The sequence below is a fragment of the Natator depressus genome, chromosome 7 (assembly GCF_965152275.1).
Source record: "Natator depressus isolate rNatDep1 chromosome 7, rNatDep2.hap1, whole genome shotgun sequence".
In the NCBI taxonomy this organism is placed as follows: domain Eukaryota; kingdom Metazoa; phylum Chordata; order Testudines; family Cheloniidae; genus Natator; species Natator depressus.
The window spans coordinates 111,900,893-111,923,328 of record NC_134240.1 but is presented as its reverse complement, the minus strand read 5'-3'; the positions used below and the strand labels follow the sequence as shown (position 1 = coordinate 111,923,328).

The window sequence follows — 22,436 nt, the reverse complement described above, 5'->3', positions numbered from 1 at the left end:
GAGTCCCAATAGGTCTTTTTGGTCCGTAATTTCTATATCAACCAAGTACACTGCAGGCTACCACGCTGTTTGGCTTCAGCCATCAATACGGACAAAGGTTACAAGAAGGGATGGACACAAGGTTCAAAGTTTGGATCTAATGAGCTTAGGTAGTTACTGGCCATCATTAGTATAGTATCTCAGCACGCCACATGCTCTTTAATGCATCTTTTCTCACAATACCACTGCGAGGCAGGGCAGTGCTATTATCACCAATTTGCAGATGGGGAACTGAGGCACAGACACACTCAGACCCAGAGCCTCAAAAAGTATTTAGGCACCTAGCTCCCCTTTGAAATCAGTGGGTTAGTCAATGGGTACCTAAATACCTTTGTGGGTCTGGGCCTAAGTGAGTTGCCTACAGTCATGCACACAGAGGCAACGCAACAGTGTGTGGGGGGCACAATTTAAAGTTTCGGCCATCCCCTGAACAGCTTGTGTCACACTCCCTCCCTCACCCCCAGTCTTCCCTTCCAGAAAGCAATGGTCCCTCCCTGCTGCACCCAGCTGTTGCACCTGCCTCTCCCTGTGGAGGGGGGGGCGGTGTGGTGCAGCTCACCTGGCCCCCAAAGTCACGTGACTGGCTCAACTCCGCCAGTTGCCGTGCAGGAATGGGGACCAAGCAGGACTGACTCTGAGTCAACACATGCAGGAGTGGTCCTGCCCCAAGCCCCTGGAGGCGAGGTGGTTTCCAGCCATGGCTTCCAAGGCCCCCCGGCTGGGGGCTCCTACACATTAGCCACCCCTGGCCCTAGTAAAATTCCCCCAGGTCCCTGTGCGAGACCTGAACAAACATCAGGGCAGGCGCCCGGCTCCATAGGCTTGTGGTGACCCCAGGGTGACCCTGTTTCCCCCTCACCTCCATATACACACATGTCACCTCTCCATGCACAAAGCCTGTGGCAGAGCAGAGAATTAAACTCAGGTCTCCCCAGGGCCCAGCTAGCACCTTTCATCTCTCCTTATCCACAGTGCAGAAGTGGCAGGATCTGGGCTTTAGGTTTGGGCCCATCCCTATTTGTGAGGCTGCAATCCTGAGATTATCTAGTAGTAGCTACCACAGGGGAGATATAAAGCACTTCAATTCCCCAGAGCCAGGCCTTGATTAGCAACTCCCTGCCACTTGGCTGGGAAACAGCAGCTGTTTAGCGTGGCACATACTTTGGGGCTTGCGTTCTCCAGGTGTGTGGTGTCCACAGCTGTGCCAAGTGTCACCGGGCCAGACTCTGCTTTCTTCAGGTTCTCTTTCACTTCCACAATGCTCAGTTCCAGGTCAACCCTCCTGCTCTCTTTCTTTTTGCACTCCTCGTCTATTTCCTTCAGCTTCTGCTCCACATTAGCCACCAGGCTGCTATCTGCAGAGGAAAGACGAAATAAATACACGCACCCAGCTGAGCCAGGGCACCGTGGGGATAACTGCACTCACAGATCTCCCGTGCATATGCTGCTTTTCTCAGGCAAGACTCAGACGCTCAGTGGATTTCATGCATTTGTCAGCAGACAGAGTGTAAAAGAGCAATTACCTGCGTACCAACCCTTGAAGGCTCTATTGTTAGAGGAGGATCTCGGCAATTGTCCCTCCATAACTGGGATTGGGCAGGTTAGTATGTGTGACGGGAGACTTGCATGACTTGGTGAGGGAGGACTAGTGATCGGAATAAGAACACTAATGTCTGTACAGTCCGGTGTCCCCTGTAACACACTGAGTATGGTTATGTCTGCCGGCAGCCTCGTGCCCTGGCCCCAGCCCCTAGTGGGAGCCATTGTCAAACATGCTCAGCCTGTGTATGCTACAAGGAGTATTCCGAATCGTACGTGACTAACTGCATAGACCCATGATAACGAGTTAGGGGTCCGTCTCCTCCTAGCTCAGATGTGTAGTGAGTGACCAAAACTTAACACTAAATGGTTAGCACTACATCACTAATTCCCAGAGCCTATTCCCACCCCAGTCTAGTCACCATTATGTGAATCAGTGCAGAGTGCTCCGTGGATCTTGGATATCTATGGTACTTAGGTGGCCTCCATCACTGCAGTAGCTGAGCGTCTCACACTCTTTAATATAATTATCCTCACAATATCCCTGTGAAGTAGGGCAGTGCTACTATCCCCATTTTACTGATGGGGACCTGAGGCACAGAGAGACCAAGGCCCAGATCCTCAAAGGTATTGAGGCAGCTAACTCCCACTGAAATAGCACGTTAGGCTCAGAGCCTCAAAGGTATTTGCTAAGTGTCTTGCCCAAGGCCAGACAGGAAGTCAGTTTTGGAGCAGTGAATTGAACCTGGGACTCCCAAGTCCCAGGCTAGCACCTGAACCATTGGATACATCCTTCCTCTCCTGCAAAAGCATCATATGCCACTCCTAATGGTCTCTCTGCCAGTGCCTAGGTCTGTTTCAGAACCTGCTCCTTTGAGCTGAAATTTCCCTGGGCTCCTACCTGGACAGCTAGCTAACGTCTCTTTCAGCTCCCGTCTCTCCTTCCGAAGCTGGGTCAGCCGAGACCGGATTTCCTCCTTTTCCTTCTCCAGCCGCTCCTTCTCCTCGGTGTACCGCTTCACCTCAGCCTCCATCCTGTTCTTGCCCAGTTTGGTTTCTACAGGCACTGCAAACACATCAGCAAAGCCAGGCTTAGCCATGGACAAGGCTACAGGGAAAAAGTTTTCAGTGTCTTCATGTATCCATGAAAGCAAAGCAAAGCAAACCGCTCCAGAAAGTAATACGATCACTTAGGCCTGATATACCACTATGCAGCTTCCGTGAATTAAATTCTCATACACCCCTCTGAGATATTGTCTCCATTTTAATGATGGAAAAAACAGTCCAGCCTGGGGGACATTTTTCAGCCAAAAATGTTTTCCAGTTAAAATACAGTTTTGGTGACTCAGAAACATTCCATGAATTCATGTCAGTTTTGCCAAATTGTTTTGGTTTTAAAAAAAATAAAACAAAAAACCCCAAACATTTAGTTTTGAGGTTTTGGAAACGAACCATGTCAGTTTTTCAGTTGAAAATGAGTGTTTCTACATTTCTTTTTAAAAATACCCAAAAATGTTTAAAAATGGTTGAACTCGAAATGGAATGGTTCAAGTCTGTCGAAACATTTCAGTTGACCCACAACATTTTCCCCCAACTTTTCAATTTGTCAAAAATTTCAAATAGTTTTGTTTTCAGTTTGACCCAAAATGATAATCCTCCCACCTCTAAATGTTTGGCTTGCTGGCAGACTGAAAAATCCCTTATTTTCACAGCTCTAAAACAAAAAAGGCAACAGTGGCAGAGCCAGGCTTAGCAATCAGGAGTTCCTGGTGTCCTGTCCTGTGCTTAACTCACTAGGCAACACCATCCACACTATGACATATTCCAGTCACCCCGGGAGAGCGGGTTCTAGATAGAAAAGTAGTTTAAAGACACAGTTGTATGTGAGCTTTTAAAGGACACCACCAATTTAACAACACTGAAAACAAGCCAAGGCCCAGCTGTTCAGGTATCGCTGGTGATTTTGGGAACAGCAGTTGCTGAATGCTCAACCTGAATGACCTGAATGGATTTTTTCATAAAGCGCTGAGTTCCCATCCTCTGGAAAATCAGGTGACTCACATCAGGCACCCTCAAACTGCAGCACCCAAAATCTCCAGTGACTTCTGAAAGTCTTGGCTCGAAAGTTTGTAGACCCACGACTCCACGGCTTCTAAAGTCAGCTCATCTTAATTGAGGAGCAGCACCACACCGTCATTCGGGTTATGCAAATTTGGAGGGGGGTGGGAAGGGGGGGGGGAGAACCAGACTCCTTGTTTTGAAATCTTAACCCTGGTGATTTGGGGGTGGTCAGGGCAAGGAGGAGGACTGGAGCCAGGTTTACAACAACATGGAAGGAGGTGGCTTCCTAATTCGTACACCTAAAGTAGATGTGTTTAGAGGGGGAGGGACACCGCAAGGCTCGCCATATGTCTGCTAAGAGTCCCAGAATGTACTTACTCCTCCTGATGGAGATTCCAGCACCTCTGGACACAGTTCATGCTTTGTTCCAGGTCTACATCCCTTAGCTTTTAGGCCCCATTAGGAATAGGCTGTGTCTATCTGTATCTTGAACACAGCATCAGTGTTTAACTTCTATTTCCGTCTCCCTCCACATCCAAACCATGGCCACATCCTGTCACCCACCATTCTCCCTCCCCACCTCCCTCCGCATTTCCTTCCTGTCCCAGTGGCCAAAACATTCATCCACATCTCAATTCCTTCTCCTCAGGTCCCTCCACCCTCCATCTGAAACACTACTGACAAAATCCTCTCTCTTTCCCACTTCAACCACCCTGTCCCATCTCTGAATTGCTGGCTTTCCATTGCGCTACACATCCAACACAAACATCTTCTCCTTGCCTTCAAGGCCCTACAACACGCAGCTTCTGCCTATATCTGTGACCTGGCCTCCTCCTGCTCTCCCTTTACCTCTCCTCACTCCACCAATGCCACCAGGTCCCCTTCATTGTCTTCTCTCACATCTGACTTCATGCGGCACCTTACGCATGGAAGCCCTTCCCCAAACCATCTGCCAAACCACCTCCATCTAATCAATCTCTCTTCTCACTTCTTCCCTCACCCCGGGAGATGTGGGGAGGAGGCTAGATCACCACTGAGCTCTCATGTCTTACTGAATAACCATATGAGCTTATTATGGTTCCCCTTCCTCTGCTCCTCCCCACTTCTGTTGTCTGTTTAGGGCTTGCACTTGTTGTATCCTGCTAGGGAATGTGTCTTTGCTTCTTTCATGAGAGGCCAACCCCATTTTAGGCCACTCAGAAAGTGCTATGAATACATGAAACAAGTGTCTAAGCCTTTAGCCTTATCCCTTTCAAGGGGCTGTCCACCGCACAGTTTCTTGTAGCAAAGATCCTTTAAGCCCATGTCTGACCAAGAAACCAAGTGAAGAGGCTTCAGACCCCTTTCCTCTTCACTGCCTCTGCTTGGAGGGGTGTGGTTCTCTTTGGGGCATTTACCCAAGCAACAGTAACGCTTGTTTGGTCTTCTTGAAAGCAAGATTTATTAAAAAGAGAGAGAAATGTATTATAAAACAAAAGTAACAGTTTCCAGAACAACACTAGATCCAAGCGTCGCAAAAGTGAATCTAGATATGGCCCCCCCAGTTTGGTTACAGTGAAAAGAAGAGACGTTACATAGCATTCTTCCCTCTGACTCTTCCCTCTGTTTTCTGTGTCTCAAGGATCTCCTTTCTGTGCCCAGGATCTGCTTTGCAAGCCCCTTTTTCATGGTCCGTGTCAATCCTTTTTAACATTTAGCATCTCTTACAAAACGGTTTTAGCCAGTTGCTGTGGTTTATCATCGTCATACTACACAGCTCCCACCCACGGCCCCCTCTGAGGAAGTCGTCATCCTGTCTCAAAGGCAATATCCATTGAATGCTTCACAGTTATTCTCTCTTATTCCCATTGTCCCTGGGAAACTAATCTGGGGGAGGGATTCCTGGTCTCTTTTGCCTTTCCAGAAGGCTGGTTGGAAGCTGTGTGTCCACTTGAAAGCAGACTCATTTCACCTTTGTATCCTCCCTCTCCCCTGCTTTAAGCAGAGATGTTAATTTTGAGACCAAGCTGACATCTCCCACAAAGTCAGTCTGCATTTTTGCCCTTACCACTGCCTCTTGCCAAGCCTTCTGCTTTACAGTATCGACACAAGCCAGAGCCAGCATTGCAAGCGTCCACTGCAGACCCACTTTACGGATTTGGCCCAGCTTGGCATTGTGTGTCCCAAACTCATCAGCAAGCACATTTCATTCCTTCTTTTGCCCCCCTGGCATGCTTGGGCCTTTGGAGCCACAGCTGAGGTCACCAAGCAGATGAGCCATTTTGCCGTAGACGGAGGGAGGAAAAGCAGAGATCCTGGCTGAAATGGCTGCACAAAAGTTTGGGCACTTCCCAGTGCCCTGCAGGGTGCGGCCCTTACTCACCACTGGCTGATGAAAAACCACCATAAGATCAGCCAAGTGCAGAAAACTTTCAATTCTAGCAGTTGGATAAGTGGTGGACTTTGCGCACCCATCCACCATTCCCTTTGGCGGCATAGTTATGTCGTCTAGTGGACCCACCTGTATTTGCCACCTTGGGCCATTCCACTTTCTCTCTGGGTGCCGACGCTAACTGCAGACTGGCTGTGACTGTTGGGGTGGCTTTGATCTCAGGACTGCTCTGGGGTAAGGTGATTTTCTGCTGCTGCATCTGGATTTTGACGGTGGTTGTCTGTGATGGTGACTCTTCCAGCTCCGTCTTCTCCTGAAGTGTCTGTTGAGAGAAAAATGTTAGGAATGAATTGGCAGTAGGGACTAATCAACTGATGACCTCTGTCACTGGAGTCGTTACAGCACCTGGTCTGGGATTTCCATTGACTTTCTACAGGTCTCTGCTTCCTTAGCCAATAGAGTTGTTTCTGATACATTGTCCATTGTGGCCTGACTGCTGGCACTGTCCACAGATGGGGAGAGTGGAGGTGACGGCTGTGTCGGTTTCCTGCCAGTGGAGTGCAGGAAGGATTTAACCGGTGTGAGGTCTAGGTACACTTTGTCTTGGTCCAGTTCGTCTTTGCTTTCACTTTGGGGTGTTTCTTCCTGCAAAAGAGAAAGTATAATCTGAAAAGAATCCTGACTAATCCCTGCTGGCAGGCACAATCTCAGTCTCATGCTAGGAAACAACAAGGTTGACTTGGATGATTTGGGGGGTAACATTTACATAAGCACCTATGTGATTGAGAAGTCTAAGGCCCAAAGTCGCATTGAAAGCCAGTGTATTTAGGACTCCTCATAGGATTTAGGTGCCTTTGAAAATGTTGCCCTCTCTCTCTGTATTTTTCAAATGAATTGAATGATAGGCCAACACTTTTTTTTGCTGAGACCCGCAATGAACGAAAACCAATTTGTTATCATCCTCAGGCCAGGTCTATTATGGGAAGGAGCACGACAAACTGCTTCACGCTGCCCATCCTAAGTAAAGGGCCACTGTTCATGTAAGAGTCAGTTTTCATTGTCCGTGGCCATTCCAACAGTTGCAATGATGTGTTGGTCAAGGTTCCGGACTGAGACCACCAGCCTATTTCACTCATACCAGTGAACAGCTGTTAACTGGCAACGATTTTCAACCACGACCCTTCTGGGCTGAATTCAAAGAAGCAAACCAGACAGGAAAGACTCTGTATTCCACTAACAATCCCCTAAGCCATGCGAGTCCAAGTTATTGCTTTTGAATAAACAAGCTAGGTAAGCAGATAGGCACACTCCGCAGGGAAGAAAGGGGAATTTTCCTGAAAGATTTAGCAAATTTCTGGGTGGTTTTCCCAGGGAGCAAAGGGAGTTTGACTTTCAGTGGATGCTTGAAAAGATCTCCCCTTGCATTGCTGAAGAAAGCGTTGGCTGTTCAATGAGAAATCTCTACCTTTATAATGAGAGGTATCTGCAATTCAAGCAGCCTTTATCCTTTAGCCCTGAAGTATTTTGCTGCCCTGCTAGCCAAATATCCATGCGTGAGACTGTCTTCAGCAGATCATAGCTACAAAGCTGCCATCTAGAGGCCACGGGGTTCAATGCAATTACTTGAGTCTGAGTGCTCTCTAAGGATTCCCACACCCCACCCCCTGGGGTATTCAGTGGGCAGATCGGCATCACCCCGAATCACAACAGCTTTAAAGCGACTCTCATTCTTTAAGCTGCTCTGAGAAAAGGGATAAGCAAATGGCCCAACTAGCAGAAGGCTGCTGCCATTGTAAAGCCATACCATGGTCTCCTCCGGCGGGTCCACGTCATCGTAGAGTTCCTCCTCCTGGGTCCTTATCTTGGGCAGGTTATCGATATAGGTGTTGGGCTCACAGCACTTCCTTTGCATTAAGCTGTAAATACCCAAGGCAACATGCTTTCAAAAGCTGCAGGTGCCCCCCGTGTTCCCACCCATGGCTGGGAAATGACATTTGCAATGGAGCCTCCAGCCCCACCCCTACACACCAGGTCTTCCAGTCTGCCCTCCACACTGACTCCACAGCCAGGGTATCCTCTGTGGCAGAGGTAGGGTTTGCTCCTTTGTGCAATCCACAGTCTCCTTGCCTCAGTCCCGCTTGTGAGTGACAATGGAGGAGAATGAGCACCACACTGCCTTCCCGATTGCCCAGCTAGGTGTCTGAAGCTGAGCATCAGGAGAATGTGATCTGCTGCTCTTCTTTTGAGGTCAAGTGCATCATGCATCACACAGCCAACCACCCGCTGAGGGCCGGACTCCATTCTCTTACCTGTTCCCCATCACCAGCTACAGCTGCCTAGAAGATCAAGGAATTTTTCAAAGCCAAAAATGCTGCCACTGTGACTTACAAGAAGGAATTCTTTGCAGCACTCACGATGCAGGAAATCCTGTCAGCATCGACATAATCATAGGTGAATTCTTCTGGGTCCTTTTTCGAGCCTGACTCTGATAAGAGGAGGCCCAGCCAATGGCCCATTTCCTCAGAAGACTTGGCCTACAACATAGCCAAAGAAACAGATTTTTATGGCTGTAAAGAGAGCAGTTTCCAAGATGCTTAATATGGTTTAGATGGGAAGGTAAATTGCAGATTTACGTGGGTCTGTTAGGATAAATAAACTGCAATGCTTTGACATTAATCAAATTGACAAGGATGAAGGTCCCACATGTAGACTTTATAGTTAAATTTATATTTTAAACTAGAGTATTTCTAAAAGTAATTCTTCTTTTACCTCCCTGCCAAGACCAGGGCTCTAAGTTTTCCCTCTTACAGTGGAGGAGATCTCAGCTGCCTATAGCCCTACCCCGGCTGGAGTCTTTCAAGCAATCCAATTTTGCCAAGGAAAGACTGAATTTTCAATCTTTGACCAGTAGAGGACAGGACTTTCAAGATTGCTAGTATTAGGAGACCTGCACAAACTTGAATAATGAAATCTGCAGGGTCTCTGAACATGACAAGTTTCAAGAGAACTGAGGCTGATTTATGGGTCTGAATCAAAACCCTGTGTCCAAACTTCCACTGACCATTTTCCGAGTGCATGGGAGGTTTGAAATCTATACCCCAATCCAGATCAGACTTTGCAATAAGGCCCATGTCTTTGTAATGAGACACACTGAAACCCTCAATGTTCACCAACAGCTCGAGCCACAGTTCATTGTTTGGAGTGTTCTCAGTCCAGATAGGAATTTTGCGACTTGAGACCATCTCTAATGGAGAACCCTGTGGAACGCCTGGGTTCAGATGGCTTCCATCTGAAACACTGCAAAACTAGGCTTGAACCCCAATATTTCAAAGAAACAAAGCAAAACTTGGGGCGAGAAATCATGTGAATCAAAACTGGATAAAGTTTGCACAGACCCCTGTTGTTAAAAGTCACTGGGTCTTGTATAACCCTAAAATTAAGCAGATTTTTGTTAAATCAAGCAAAATGTGGAATCGATATTTTGGAATCAATTCTTCCGCCCCCTCCCAGTCCAGTAAAATTAGTGCAACGTTCTAGTACTGCCTGGAAACCAACCAGTCAGCTTGGACCTTGACTGTGACACTCTGATGAAGTTTAGTTTCTCCCTTTTACAAACTGCTGTTATTTTTTCAAGCACCTCTTTAGCTTTTAAATCTGCCAGCAGACATATGGTCTGTGATTTACTGGGCACCTCAGACATACAGCGATCGGTCGGCTAAACAAAACACCTTCAGACCTTGTAGCAGTCATTTCAAGCCTGTTGTTTAGCTATAAATATTCCACCCACTGGAAAACACAGGAAATTGCTCACATTGTCCTCCTCCTACTCCAGTCATGCTGATGTCAGAGGAAACTAAGATTAGAGATAAACAGTCCAGGATACAGTCAAGTGAAAGTAGCAGATATGAATAGATTTACTTGTGCTTTCTGGGCCAGAACCTAACTGGTGTAAGTGAATGGCAAGTCAATGGAGTTACACCAATTTATGCCAGCTGAGATCCTGGCCTTTTAAGATTAGTGTTCTTCATAATATGAAGAAGGTCTGTTTCCAGTTACCAGCAGTCCTGGAGACTTAACATTTTATCTGCGGCTAACGAGAGTTACTTCTGAGAATGTTACTCAGCTGAGTTTACCCTGCAGGGCGGTAGGAATTTTTATGGCTACCTTCCCGACAATTTCCTAGGAGAAACATAGGCCACCATACCTCTAATTTGGCTAGTTCTTCCCCACTGTGCAGAATACGGAAAGAATAGAGATGGTCAGGGGTGGGGTCTGGAATAATTTCACAGCCCACCAGACTCAGAGGTTGCTGTGCAGATTTACTTCTGTTCTTGTCCTGGTAGAAATGGAGGTGACCATTTTTTATGTGACACCAACGGGATCTCCACTGGCTGTTCACGAGTATGTTCAGGTAACCTGCAAGCAAGCACATGCTGGCTTAGTAACATCTTCCACCACATTGGGACGTAGGCTTGGGAATCACATGCACATTTGAAGCCTCCATTGGGCCAGTATGTCAACAGAGACGTGTCTGGTTCTCAGGTTGCTGGTTTAAAAGGCAGAGGGCTCACTACACATAGGTTAACTGTAAAGGTTTGGAGCCAAATTTTGCTGTGACATGCATCCTGGGTGGAAAACTGATCACACTTTTACCTTCAGAATTCAGGTTAGGTTCAGAGCAGCAAACAACTGTGGATGCTTAGGCTATGTCTACACTTAAACTGCTGGACCACTGCAGCGCTTCAGCATAGACATTCCCTACAGCGACAGGAGGGGTTCTCCCGTTGCTGTAGTTAATATACCTCCCTGAGAGGTGGTAGCTAGGTCAACAGAAGAATTATTCCATCAACCTGGCATTGCCTACACCAGAGTAGGTCAGCTAACTACGTTACTCAGGGATTATAGATTTTTCACACCCAAGAGACATAGCTATGCCAATGGAAGCTTTCTGTGTAGACCTGCCCTTAGTCAAAGCTTATGCAAAACTATGGAGCCCTGTTCACCCAAAGCTTTAAATCCCACACAAACCTCTCCCTGTTGGGTGCTCAGGAACCCTATGTCTTATGTTGCTTTCTGGGGAGGGAAGCACAGAGGCCTTCTACGTCTATCTCTGATGTTTTCAGGGGCTGACGGCTGATTGGCAACTCATCCTTCATGCTGCTATCTGCTCTTGTGAGCACAATTATCTTAAGGGTGCTAGGCTGAAAATACAAAATTGTGGGTTCTCTTTCATGGTAACATCCTTCTGGTCGCTTACTGGAAGTTTCTAGTGCCCTCTCTGGACTCTCCAATAAGCTGGATTTTTTTCTCCCGAGGTTCATCAGGTTGCTCAGTTTAAGGCCAGTTGTACCCTTCTTCTTGACTAACAAAAACAGAGAGAAATGTACAGTATGTAAGTCATGCTATTGGCGCAACAGACAAACTATGTTACCTGCTGTTAAAGCGACACATAAGATTCTCATTCCAAACTAGCTGGCGGGCATATTTTTTAAAATCTAGAATGCCTAGCAGTGAATGCCAAAAATGAGTCAATAGTAAACAAACACATCACTCATAAACAACACAGTCTGTGCATACCTATGGGTACTCTAATTTGTACACAACATGCAGGATGTGCTCTAAGGGCCACATTTGGTATTTCTGTGCTCTCCCTCCCCGTGTAGCATCTGAGCTCCTCGCAATCTTTCTTTTTTTAATGTATTTATCCTCACAACACCCCTGTGAGGCAGGGCTCAGCTGTAAAATTCCAGGGAGACTAAGTGTCAGATTTTTCAAAGTATTTAAATGCCTAAAGATGCCGATAGGCACCAAGCGAGGTTTTCAAAAGCACCTAGGTGTCTGAATCCCATTAACTGCAACAGGAGTTAGGGGATTTTCAAAAACGCCTAGGTACCTAACTGCCTCTTTAGGCACTTACACAGCACAGGAAGTCTGGCAGAGCTGGACCCAGGTTTCAAAGTCCCAGTCTAACATCCTTATTATTGGTATAATTGCAGTGCTAGGAGCTCCAGTCACAGGCCAGGACCCCGCTGTTAGGGATACGATTTTGTCCCAGTCAAAGTTTGCATAAGCCACACAGCATCATGGTAAAAAAGAGTCAATTTCACCCTAGGGCCATGGCAACCTTGTGGACCCAGCTGCCATGCATTACTAGTTAGTTTTGCTCGCTTTGGTCTAGTCCTCTCTGAAATGGGAGTAGACCAAAGTGAATGAACATTTAATCAGTGCTTGAATTATGGGGGTGGCTGCCCCTGACTCCAGCCCCCCCTATCCTGCAGACCCCTCTCCCCAGTGCAGAGCTCCTAGAAGGGCAGGGTTGGTCTATGTTCCCCTCAGCCCCCCCCCAGGTCTTTTTGTGGTTATAGTTCCTGTTCTCTTCCCCCTTTCCCCTCTCCCTCCTACTCCCCTCTGACCCTGGCTCACCCAATCTCTGACCACCCCCCACCTACAGCTCACCCAATCTCCAACCCCCTTCTCCCCCAGCCCACCCGACCCTCTCTCCCATCTCTTTCCCCAGCCCGTCACTGGAGGAGTGGTCAGGACAGGATGCAGCAGTGGTGACCACCACGACAGAATCGTCTCCCACCCCCTTGTGCTAGGGGCTGGACACTGCTAGCCCTAACCACTTGATCATCCTTCCTTTCCATCTGTCCCCGAAAAAAATGGAAGTTAATGTGTCTACAGTTTTCACCAGCTGTCAGATCAGTTTGGGGTCCACTGTGAGTGCAATGGGTGGGGCTGGTGATCTGTAATAAGCAGAAACCCATCCAGGCAAGCTTCTCCCAGTGCAGAGGGTGAACAGGCGAACCTGCTCTCCGATCACTTGGAGGCCAATTAGTTCCCCCTGCCCCACCCAGAAAGCAGATTGAGGGCATTAGATAATCAGGCTGGTGCGCTAAAGAGCCAATTAGTCCATCAGGATAAAGAGACACAGGAAGAAAGTGCTCAGTGGGGTGGGAGGAGCTCAGGCCCTCAGGTCCTGAGGAGCAGTCTGAAAGCACAGAAGGTATTGTAAATAGACTGTTGCACTGGGGCCGGAGTAGTGGGAACTCAAACACATGGTCCTGTGAACGCACACCCAATAGAGTCTGTGGTTTCTGTGGGGTAAGAAGACCAAGCAAAGGGGTGTCCTGTTACACCAGACATTGGTTTCTTTTACCATCTTTTGTTTCGCTGGATTCCGGGTGGCCGTCCGTGCTGCTCCCGCTCTCTGATGCCACAGAATGCCTCTCAGACAACTCCGCCTGTCAACGAGGACCAAACGTGAGCGCCACAGGGCCAAGGCAATACATTATTAACACCAAGCATCGGCCAAGAATGTCTTTGCTGGCAAAAAAAAAAAAAAAAAAAAGCCATGGACTGGGTCTCTAGGCTGGTCAAGGGAAACTTTGGGAAAGTATTGAGATCACTATGGGAACCAGGTGTGGACATCACAGAAGGAAGCATGAAAAGTCACATTCGTCCTATGTAGCAACCCCAGCACATTTGCAAACCCAGGTCTCTAAACGTGTGGGCCCCCTACCTCGGCTGGTTTGGAGCAGTGTAGCTCTGTTAAAATCACTGGAGCTAGCCTATATTGTGTGCTTTTTGGAGACCCATCCATTCCTGTCAGGCATTTAGTTAGAGCCCTTTCCCCTTTAAATTGCAGGCCAAGCTTCTTAAATTTTTATTTTTTTTAATAAATATTTTCCTAAAAGTCAGATGGGATCCATTGCCACCTCTTTTTGTCCATCTATCCATCCATGCTGTGTCCCTCACCATGGTATCTGGGCACCTACTTGGGTTTATTGCGCTACTGTGATGGCCTAATACTGGAGACTCTCCAGTTCCCCCACTCTCAGATAGTCACCTCTGTGCTGCTCCATAGGCTGTTTCTTAAGACTCCCAACATTTATTTGTATTGGAGATGGTTCCAGCCTTCAACGTTTGTATCTGGATCTGAAATGATCCAAACTTTTGGAGAGTTTGGATGCAGGCAAATCATTATACTAGGGTCAGGGTAGGAACATAGCTCCTGGCACACGAGGTCAGACCAGTGGTCCATTCCGTCCAGTAACATGTCTCCACCAGACACTTCAGTGGAAGGAGCAAGAAACTCTGCAGATGGCGGTTCAGGAATAATAGAGGTTAGCTTATGCCCTCTATGTATATAAAGGAAAATTAATATTGTTCCAATAATGCGTCTTTCAGCAGTAAAGCGTGGTTGCATTGATATCAGTCTCAGCCTCCTTCTTGCCCAGATAAAGTTACTGCACTGGTGTAAACTCTCCATGTGTTTTGTTAAAGGAGTTGGCTCTAAAAGAAGGATTTAAAGCATTTTACACATTGAATATCACCTGGCTAAAGATACAAGCTGTACCTTGAGGAAACTAAGACGGTGGGGGTCTGGAATGTATTGATTGCCTTCACCCACTACTTCAGACTGAAGGCCACTGGTCTCTTGGATTACCTGCACAGAGAACAAAGCAGCAAGCTAAAAGAGTTGTTAAAATTACCAATACTCATGATCTTCAGAGATATGCAGAACATAGGCAGCAAAACTCAACATCATGCCAAAATTCACCTAATGTTAAAAACCTGGACCTCAGACCGGCTTTGTCAAAAGCATCATGAATGCAGGCTCAACATGAATGCAGGCTCAGAGAAACCGGAGCACAGTGACCAAAACCTGGGACCCATTGCAAGCAAAACCAGAATTAGGGTTTGATGTCAAACCCCTGCCCAGCTCAGTTTCGTAGGGTGCAGACATGAATGTAGGTGGAGCAAGCCGTTCTGATAGAATTTCTCTTTGAGGTTTTGGGTTCATGTGGACTGTAAACAGAAAACAAAATTCAGAGGATGCTAGGCACTAGGAGCAAAGTAAGGTGACACAATTTGCATCACTGGCCTGGGAACTGAAATCACTAAAGCCAGGTCCTCAGTTGGTGTAAATCATGTAACTCTTCATAATTTATTTCAACGGGGTGACGCCTGGCCCATAAAGTTCAAATGAACAGAAATTCTAAGGGCCAAATCCGGCCTTGACTTGACATGTTGCGACCTGAGTGACTTCAAAGGGGCTGCAATGGGTTTAAGTCAGGGCAAAACTTGGCCCGCTGTATCAGTCCAGGGAGTGTGTTGAAGGCTGCAAGTGAACAGAGCTCTTCTGCTTCCTTTGAGTTAATCACTGATCTTTGTAAAGGTTCATTGTTCTGCTGCAGTTTCCATGAAACAACCATGTTTCCTGTACAGTCCTTGGCTATTCTGTGTTTGGGACTTTCTCCAAAAAGCGTTCCCACACATTGTCACAGAGAGCGGCATTAAGCATTCTTCTGTCTCTGCAGCATTTTCCATTAAACATCAATTAGACTGAAGCTGGGAGTTCAGTGCTCTCTTGCTGAAAGACCTTCTTTATTCTGGCTGGAAAGGTTGGGCTGGGGAGGTCCTCTCCATTCTCCGACATACAGAAGGTGGCAGGGGTTTGCTGGGAACACGCTTGCCCTGGACATGAAAACGAAGCAGAGCATGTGTCTATGTGCTTGCAGCTGTGAATGAGGCCAGTGTATGCCAGAAGAACAGTGGAATGGAGTACAGTCTCCAAGCGGAGCCACAGCTAAGTTCCAGTGCAGCGCATTGAATCCCTGTGAATATAGTAAAGGTATGTAGCCTCATATCCACACTCTTTGCTCTTGTCCCATGTCACTCACTCTCTGTCCCTCTCCTCTTTCTAACCCCCTCTTCCTGCTCTTCTCCCCCCCGCCTCTCAACAACTTAAACAATCCTAAAGGATCATTTTAGCTGCTTCTTTCCCTGGCAACGTATCCTCCCCTCCCTTCCCTTAAATTCAGACCATGGTGCAGGGAGCCAGAGCTTTCACGGCTGATCTGACTCTGCTGGCCCCACATGACTGACATCCCAGCATGCACAATCTTCTGGCAGAAGTGCTGAGCCTGTGAAGACGTGTGAAGAGCCCAGCATGGAGAATCCAGGGCAGGAGATGGAGAGGTTCCCTGCCAGCAAAAATGATTCCAGAAGAGTGAATGAGAGAGACTGCCATTTCACCTCAATGAATCAGAGGACCTTCTATATTCTTTTACCTTCTTCACTGTGAGAAAACTGCAAGGAATAACTTATTCACCACATTTCTCAGTCAGGGCAGAGTGCGAGGAAGTGCCGAGAAGGCAGGTGTGAGATACAAGCAGGGCCAGATTAACCCATCAATGGGGCAAACATATGCTTCTCTCAGCCTGGTGCGAGAGGTGGTCCCGGGGGAAAGCGGGGAGGGAGTATTGCAATGCCACCCACTCAGATTAGGTCAGCCACCTTCTCCCATCATGATGGAAGGCTGGCTGGACCAAACTTGAATGGGGCTGTGCCAGGTGGCAATGCCCAGAGCGGGGAAACTGGGCCCAGCTCCCCAGTAGAGGAGCTGCTCTTGCAGGGTGGACGTGTTCTCCAAACACCACCATGGGAGTCAAGATTAGGGTTGCAGTGCCAGGGAGGAGGGCTCTGCTGCGGGTGGCCTGTGCCCCCTCAGCAGGGCAAAGGGGAGGTGGTGAAGGACCCTGGCCTATGATTTTGGGCCCCACTTACCAATTTGGGCCCTAGCCATGTGCCTTATTTGCCTCCAAGTTAATCCAGCCCTGGGTACAGAAGTGCGAGCCCAGAGGGAGTTACCACAGGCGCAGAGTGGAATGAACAGCCCCCTTTTCCACTGGGAGAGTGGATTATCTTCCAGCTAATCTGCCAAGTGACACAGCTCCACTCACTCTGAACCACTGCTCTGCCTGGTCCTTGCTCTGCAAGCCCAGCACAATCACATCTGCGGTCATCGGAATGATCTTCAGCTTGTGTTCTTTCTTCCTCACTTGCTTTTCCTTGTGTATGACACTGCAGCCAAGCAAGTTCACATCAAGCTGAGGGGTGTGGTCCTTGGAGCTCTTGTAGCACTGAGAGCAGAAGGAGAGAAGTAAAGTAAGAGATTAAAAGTATGTAAACTCAACATAACCCACTTCCTAACCTCAGCACAAATGGAGCACCATGCACATCTGTAATGGCTGCATATAACACAAAGAAGGCCCAACTCAGTTACAGCTGCAGCGTCCAGATGTTTTACACACACAACACAAAAATATGTAGCACAGATATATACCCACCTACACACACACACACACAGAGATTCATACATCAGCATCTTTCATTCAAACTATATCTCAAAAGATTTTACAGGGTCTAAATAATGTTATGAGTAAAATAACAGCCATGGGAGGTTGCTGTCAGAGGAGTCAGGATTAGAACAAAGGAGTTCCTGATTTGCTTACATACCACTAGGCCATGTGTAAAATTTTCTAAAGTGCTGACACGCCTTTGGCACCTAAGTCCCATTTTCAAAAGATACTTAGGCACCTAGGGGGCCAGATTTTTAAAAGTGTTTAGGGGCCTACAGATGCACCTAGTGGGATTTTTTAAAATTCTTCAGTGAGTTAGGTTGAGTTTAAATGGGAGCTAGGTGCCTAGTGGGATTTTCAGAAGTGCATAAACAGGTCAGGTGACTATCTGCTTCTTTAGACACTTAAATGCCTTTGTAAATCTGTCCCTAAATGCCATTGGTTTTCCATGTGATGTCAGCTTCTAAGTGCCTAATTCGCTTTTGAAAATGGGATTTAAGCACTTTTGAAAAATGGGGAACAAATATTTGATAACAGGCTCTTCCACCTAGCCTCCGGAGGTATAACATGAGCCTTGGGCTGGAAGTTGAAGCTAGACAAATTCAGACTGGAAATAAGGTGTAAATTTTTAACAGGGATGGTAATTAACCATTGGAACAATTTACCACGGGTCATGGTGGATTCTCCATCACTGGCCATTTTTAGAACAAAATGGGGTGTTTTTCTAAAAGCTCTGCTCTGGGAATTATTTTGGGGAAGTTCTCTGGCCTGTGTTACTCAGCAGGTCAGAATAGATGATCAGTGGTCCCTTCTGGCTTTGGAATCGATGAACATTTTACCTCACGTTGTTTTCTAGAACAATTAGCAGCAATACTGCTTTACCTGCTCTTTGGCTTGTGGTATCACCTGCCTGTATTCTATTGGTTATGTTACTGAGTGGAAATCTTTGGAGAATTCCACATGGAGGCTAAGTGGATATTTCTTAAAGCATCTGAATTAAGATAAGACTCTCTGCCATATGGGTATTGAGAAGCCAGTCTGAGAAAATAGGTTATTTGGGGGTGGGGGGGAGAAAATGCAAATGTTTGCATACCAGCAACCTAGTGTCCTTAATGACACACAGCTGTTTGGCCCATTGTCCCAGCCACTTCTTCCTCCAGAGGAAAGCACAGATGCGGGCATCTTTCATTAGCTCAATGGTGGCTTCAGTGGATGGCCATTGGTGGGTTGCTGACTTCCCTTTGCTGCTCTCTTCTTCATCATAGGATTCGTAAGAGCTGCTGACTGCTTCTCCGTCTTCTGTAACAAAGGCAAAGCTGGTCACCAAGTGTATTTCTGGGTGGCAATTCCTGTTTGTTTCACACATGCTCACATCAGGCAAGTGAGAGCATCCTCACACCATGCCACAGTCACCAGCAAATCAGAGGCTCTGCCCCAGGACTTTCCTCTGTTGAAGATTTCCTAAGGCCATTTTCTTAGTGAATTTGATCTCCCAGCGCCCGGTTTTTCCTTCTAGCCCAAACTGTTGCTTTGATGTTTTGCACCTGAGATTCTCTCTTTGCAAATACTCAAAGGAGTCTCCAATTTAAAAGCTTTCCTCAGATGCGCTATCAAATGTTGGTTGTATTTTTCCAATGATATATTTTATACACCCAACTGGAAGCCAAAATTTCCAAACCTGCAACACGATTGCAAGCTATGTCCAGTCCCTGCAAAGTCAGCCCCTGCCTCCTGTATATAAAAACAAACTCTGCAAGGCCATGCAACAAGCAATGATTCATTGTATGTTATTCTATGGTTCCCTTTCTGAGCCACGGCTATATCGACTCAACATGGAACCTATGGCAAGACATACATCTGAGCATTGGCACCAGTGAAGCGATGTTGAGGGTGGCAATAAGAATTAGTATAAATTACAGCCTTAAATAATAGTGATTGTTTTTATGTTCAGTCAAGAACAGTATGTAACTGTCCATTACATTCTTAATAAGGAGTGGGATTTCAAGAGCGCTCAGCATTGGCTTAGCTCCGTTCCTATTGCGGTAAAGGGGAGTTTTACCATTCAAATGAGAGCAGAGGTCAATGCTGACCACGCTTGAAAATTACACCCACTATGTATAGTGCTACCCAGCTCTGATGTATGTAGGTCATGAAGGTTTGCAGAAGGTGAAGATGGCTGGTCATTGGTGCAAAGTCCATTGAAGTCAATAGAGAGACTCCCCAGCAACTTCCATGAGATTTGCAACAAGACCGAGGTGTTCATGATACAGATGTAATCTGCCAGCCACCCATTATTATTAGCGTGGTTCACACAGATCCATCAGAGGCATACCCCAAGATTTGTCCACCACGTATTTAATTCATGCATGTTCATCCCTACTGAACAGAACTAAGATACTGATCTCATTATGCTACTCTCATCAGGACTTAGTCAAATGTCCACTCAAGTGCAGTGTTACCTTAACATTGTAGACATTTTTGAGAAGAAAACAGAGAAAATAGTTAAAAGACTTCACTGTGATTCCTTGAAGCATTATTCTGTAAGGTAGGTGTATTCATTTTTAAAGAAAATTAACTTTCAGAAGCCACAGCAATGTTACAATATTGCTCCCCAAATCTCTCCCAATTAAGTGTTATACGATAGCTCCAGCAGGTGATTAGTGCAAAGCAACACTAATTAAGCCAATTTCTCAAAAGGAGACTATCCACTGCAAAATTCACTGAATGCCCATGGGTATCGTGTTAATGGCCCACCATCAACCGATCAGAGAGTTCAGCTTTCAAAAGACGACGACTATATTATTTCCCACTCTACAGCTTACCTCCTAGAAGACTTTGGAACAAATCCTCAGCTAGTGTAAATCGGCATGGCTCCACTTCCAGAGAACTATGCCTATTTACACCAGCTAATGATCAGCCCCTTCACTGGTTGCAACATCTTCATCAATAAAAAGCAGCGCCATTCAGATGTACTCTGATAAAAACTCTTTCTATATGGGATGAAACACTGATTGGCAAAAAGTGACTGCAAACTTCTCAATACCTCCCCCACCATACCCCCACCCTCCTGACAATGTGCCAAATGGTGGTGGTGATCCATCCATGCTCGTAAGGGAGGAATGCCGGTGGTAACGAAATGAATAGTTTGGGCATGTGCTCCTCTCAGCTACGATGACAGTAAATACAAAGACAATGCCAGAAGTTCAGGCTTTAAAAACATGCTGTACCCATGGTTATTGTGGCATAAATTACTCCCTCGGTAACCTGCAACCCTGTCCTGGCTCCAGTGACAGCAAGCCTACCAAGAATACCTGCATAGTCACAAGCAAAAAGAGAGAGAGAGAGAGAGAGAGAAAGCCCCCGCATTTTATATTGGTTCCCATTGAACTAGGCAATTCTTTTTAAAATAACCATCAAAATTAAAATCAACTGGTGCAGATGAAATATTTCAGTCTGAATTATTATTAATTAGGCAGCCACATTGTCACTCGCATTCCCATTCTGTTTCGTATCGTGCCACTCAATTATGCAAATGCAGCGTCGGGCTAGAGTGATAAAGATGGAATCCATATCAGCATGGACTCAAAGCAAAAGGGGATTCTAGTCATTAATGCAAATATAACAAAGGGCAAAGGTCTTCTTAGACTATGTGCAAAAATACTGCGGATGAAGGAACGGCCACAAGACCTAACAAGCCTGTCGTTATTGGGTTCATTCTAATTTATTCATCCACAATTTGTTACAGTGTCTTTCAGTCCCACCTCTGATGCCACATGACTTGCTTATCTCCTCAGCCCATCTGGAGGATTTGCTTTGATGTCTCTTCGTGGCAACAAATTTGCTAATTTTATTAGTGCTACTATTCTTGTTTTATTTTACTACATCCATTTGCTTGGAGATACAAGACTTAAATTTGAAAACTCAGTAACAGAGACGAACAGCAGCTCCCCAGCTACCTGCATTTTCATCACTCAGCTAGGAATCATGCCCCTATATAGCATCCTTGCCCCAGGATCTCAAAGCACTTTCCATCACCCCGTCTGAGGGAGATAAGTAACATTATCCCCAATTTACAGATGGGGAAATTGAGGGACTGAGGGTCCGGTCTTGTACCCATTGAAGTCAACAGCAAAACTCCGAACCCAGAGAATGCAGGATCAAGCCTAGGGAGATTTAAAGACAGAGCCAGGATTTGAACTCAGGTCTCTTTACTCAAGACTTGTGCTGTAGCCATTAGACAACACACTCTCCCTTTCCCCTTCTACTATAGCTCCTCTTCAGCCATTTAATTAAACTTCTTCCTAACGTCATAATCTCATTACAGATCTCCCATCCAGATTTTCATTCACCTAAAGTAGCTGCCTCAACTGTGAACTGGTCAGAGAGTTACTTTCGCTAGGACCATGGAGATTCTTGGACACTTCTTAAGCTTTTTCCTTCCCATATAACCCCCCTGCAAAGGCGTCTGTGCATAACCACCTGCAAAGTGCCTTATTTATGTCTGGGGCAGATACCAGCTGAGGAGCCCTGTAATTCAGCAGTTAAGATGTGAGTAACAATACTGTCCACTCTGACATTCAGGACTTGTCTGAACCTGCATATTCCCATCCCAGTTCACTTTATGGGCCTGATTCTCCTCCCACAGCATTTTATACAGGTGCAACTCCATTAAAATTATAGGATATCAGGTGTAACTCCATTAGCGACCTGTGATTTCCCCCAGCATAAATGACAGGAGGAGCCGGGCCTATGAACAAAAGGGATTCATTTAACAAAGAAGCCTTAAAACACAGTCCAGGTCAGCAACCAGCCAAAATAGGGTTCTCATCTCATACTGTAATCTGTTTCCACTTCGGACTTCGCAGCTGTCACTGTGCTATGTATGATGGCCATAGAGAGAACAGAATTCAGATCCTTCCCCTAGCACTTGAACTAACAGAGAATCTCCGCCAACTATTTGCACTACAGGGCCTGTGGCACAGTTGAACAGTTCTGATTCCATCCAGCAGAGGGCAGTGGTGTACACCACCAAGTTTATTACCATTTTACTCTCCAAGGATGCAGCGACCAGTTTGCAGGTAAAGATTTGGCCTCACATTTAAAATAGTTAGGAAAGACAAACAAAGCTAACATATAAACTAGAAGGGAATCCAAAGAGCAGCTGATGACTAGGAAGGGGAACACTAACACCTAACAATGATGCACCACACTCGCCAACGAAGGATCTCTCAAGGACAGTTCACCTTTACTCATGTTGAATAGCACCTTATTCCACAAGT

The 22,436-nt window shown here is 46.4% G+C and overlaps 1 protein-coding gene across 2 annotated transcripts in view; it reads right to left on the bottom strand.

The window, feature by feature from the left end:
* AFAP1L2 (actin filament associated protein 1 like 2) overlaps positions 1–22,436 on the bottom strand; it is a 120,360-nt gene that overhangs the window by 5,338 nt on the left and 92,586 nt on the right. Inside the window, exons 6-18 of one of the 2 annotated variants that reach the window (XM_074959290.1) lie at positions 20,385–20,468; positions 18,251–18,456; positions 16,759–16,938; positions 14,370–14,459; positions 13,170–13,254; positions 11,268–11,372; positions 10,215–10,426; positions 8,399–8,544; positions 7,815–7,926; positions 6,416–6,655; positions 6,140–6,332; positions 2,480–2,644; positions 1,201–1,394 (exon numbers count right to left, since the gene is read on the bottom strand). In XM_074959290.1, the coding sequence (XP_074815391.1) occupies positions 1,201–1,394; positions 2,480–2,644; positions 6,140–6,332; positions 6,416–6,655; positions 7,815–7,926; positions 8,399–8,544; positions 10,215–10,426; positions 11,268–11,372; positions 13,170–13,254; positions 14,370–14,459; positions 16,759–16,938; positions 18,251–18,456; positions 20,385–20,468 (2,012 nt within the window). The remainder of the gene's footprint in view (positions 1–1,200; positions 1,395–2,479; positions 2,645–6,139; positions 6,333–6,415; positions 6,656–7,814; positions 7,927–8,398; positions 8,545–10,214; positions 10,427–11,267; positions 11,373–13,169; positions 13,255–14,369; positions 14,460–16,758; positions 16,939–18,250; positions 18,457–20,384; positions 20,469–22,436) is intronic. The other variant, XM_074959291.1, reaches the window with a different exon arrangement.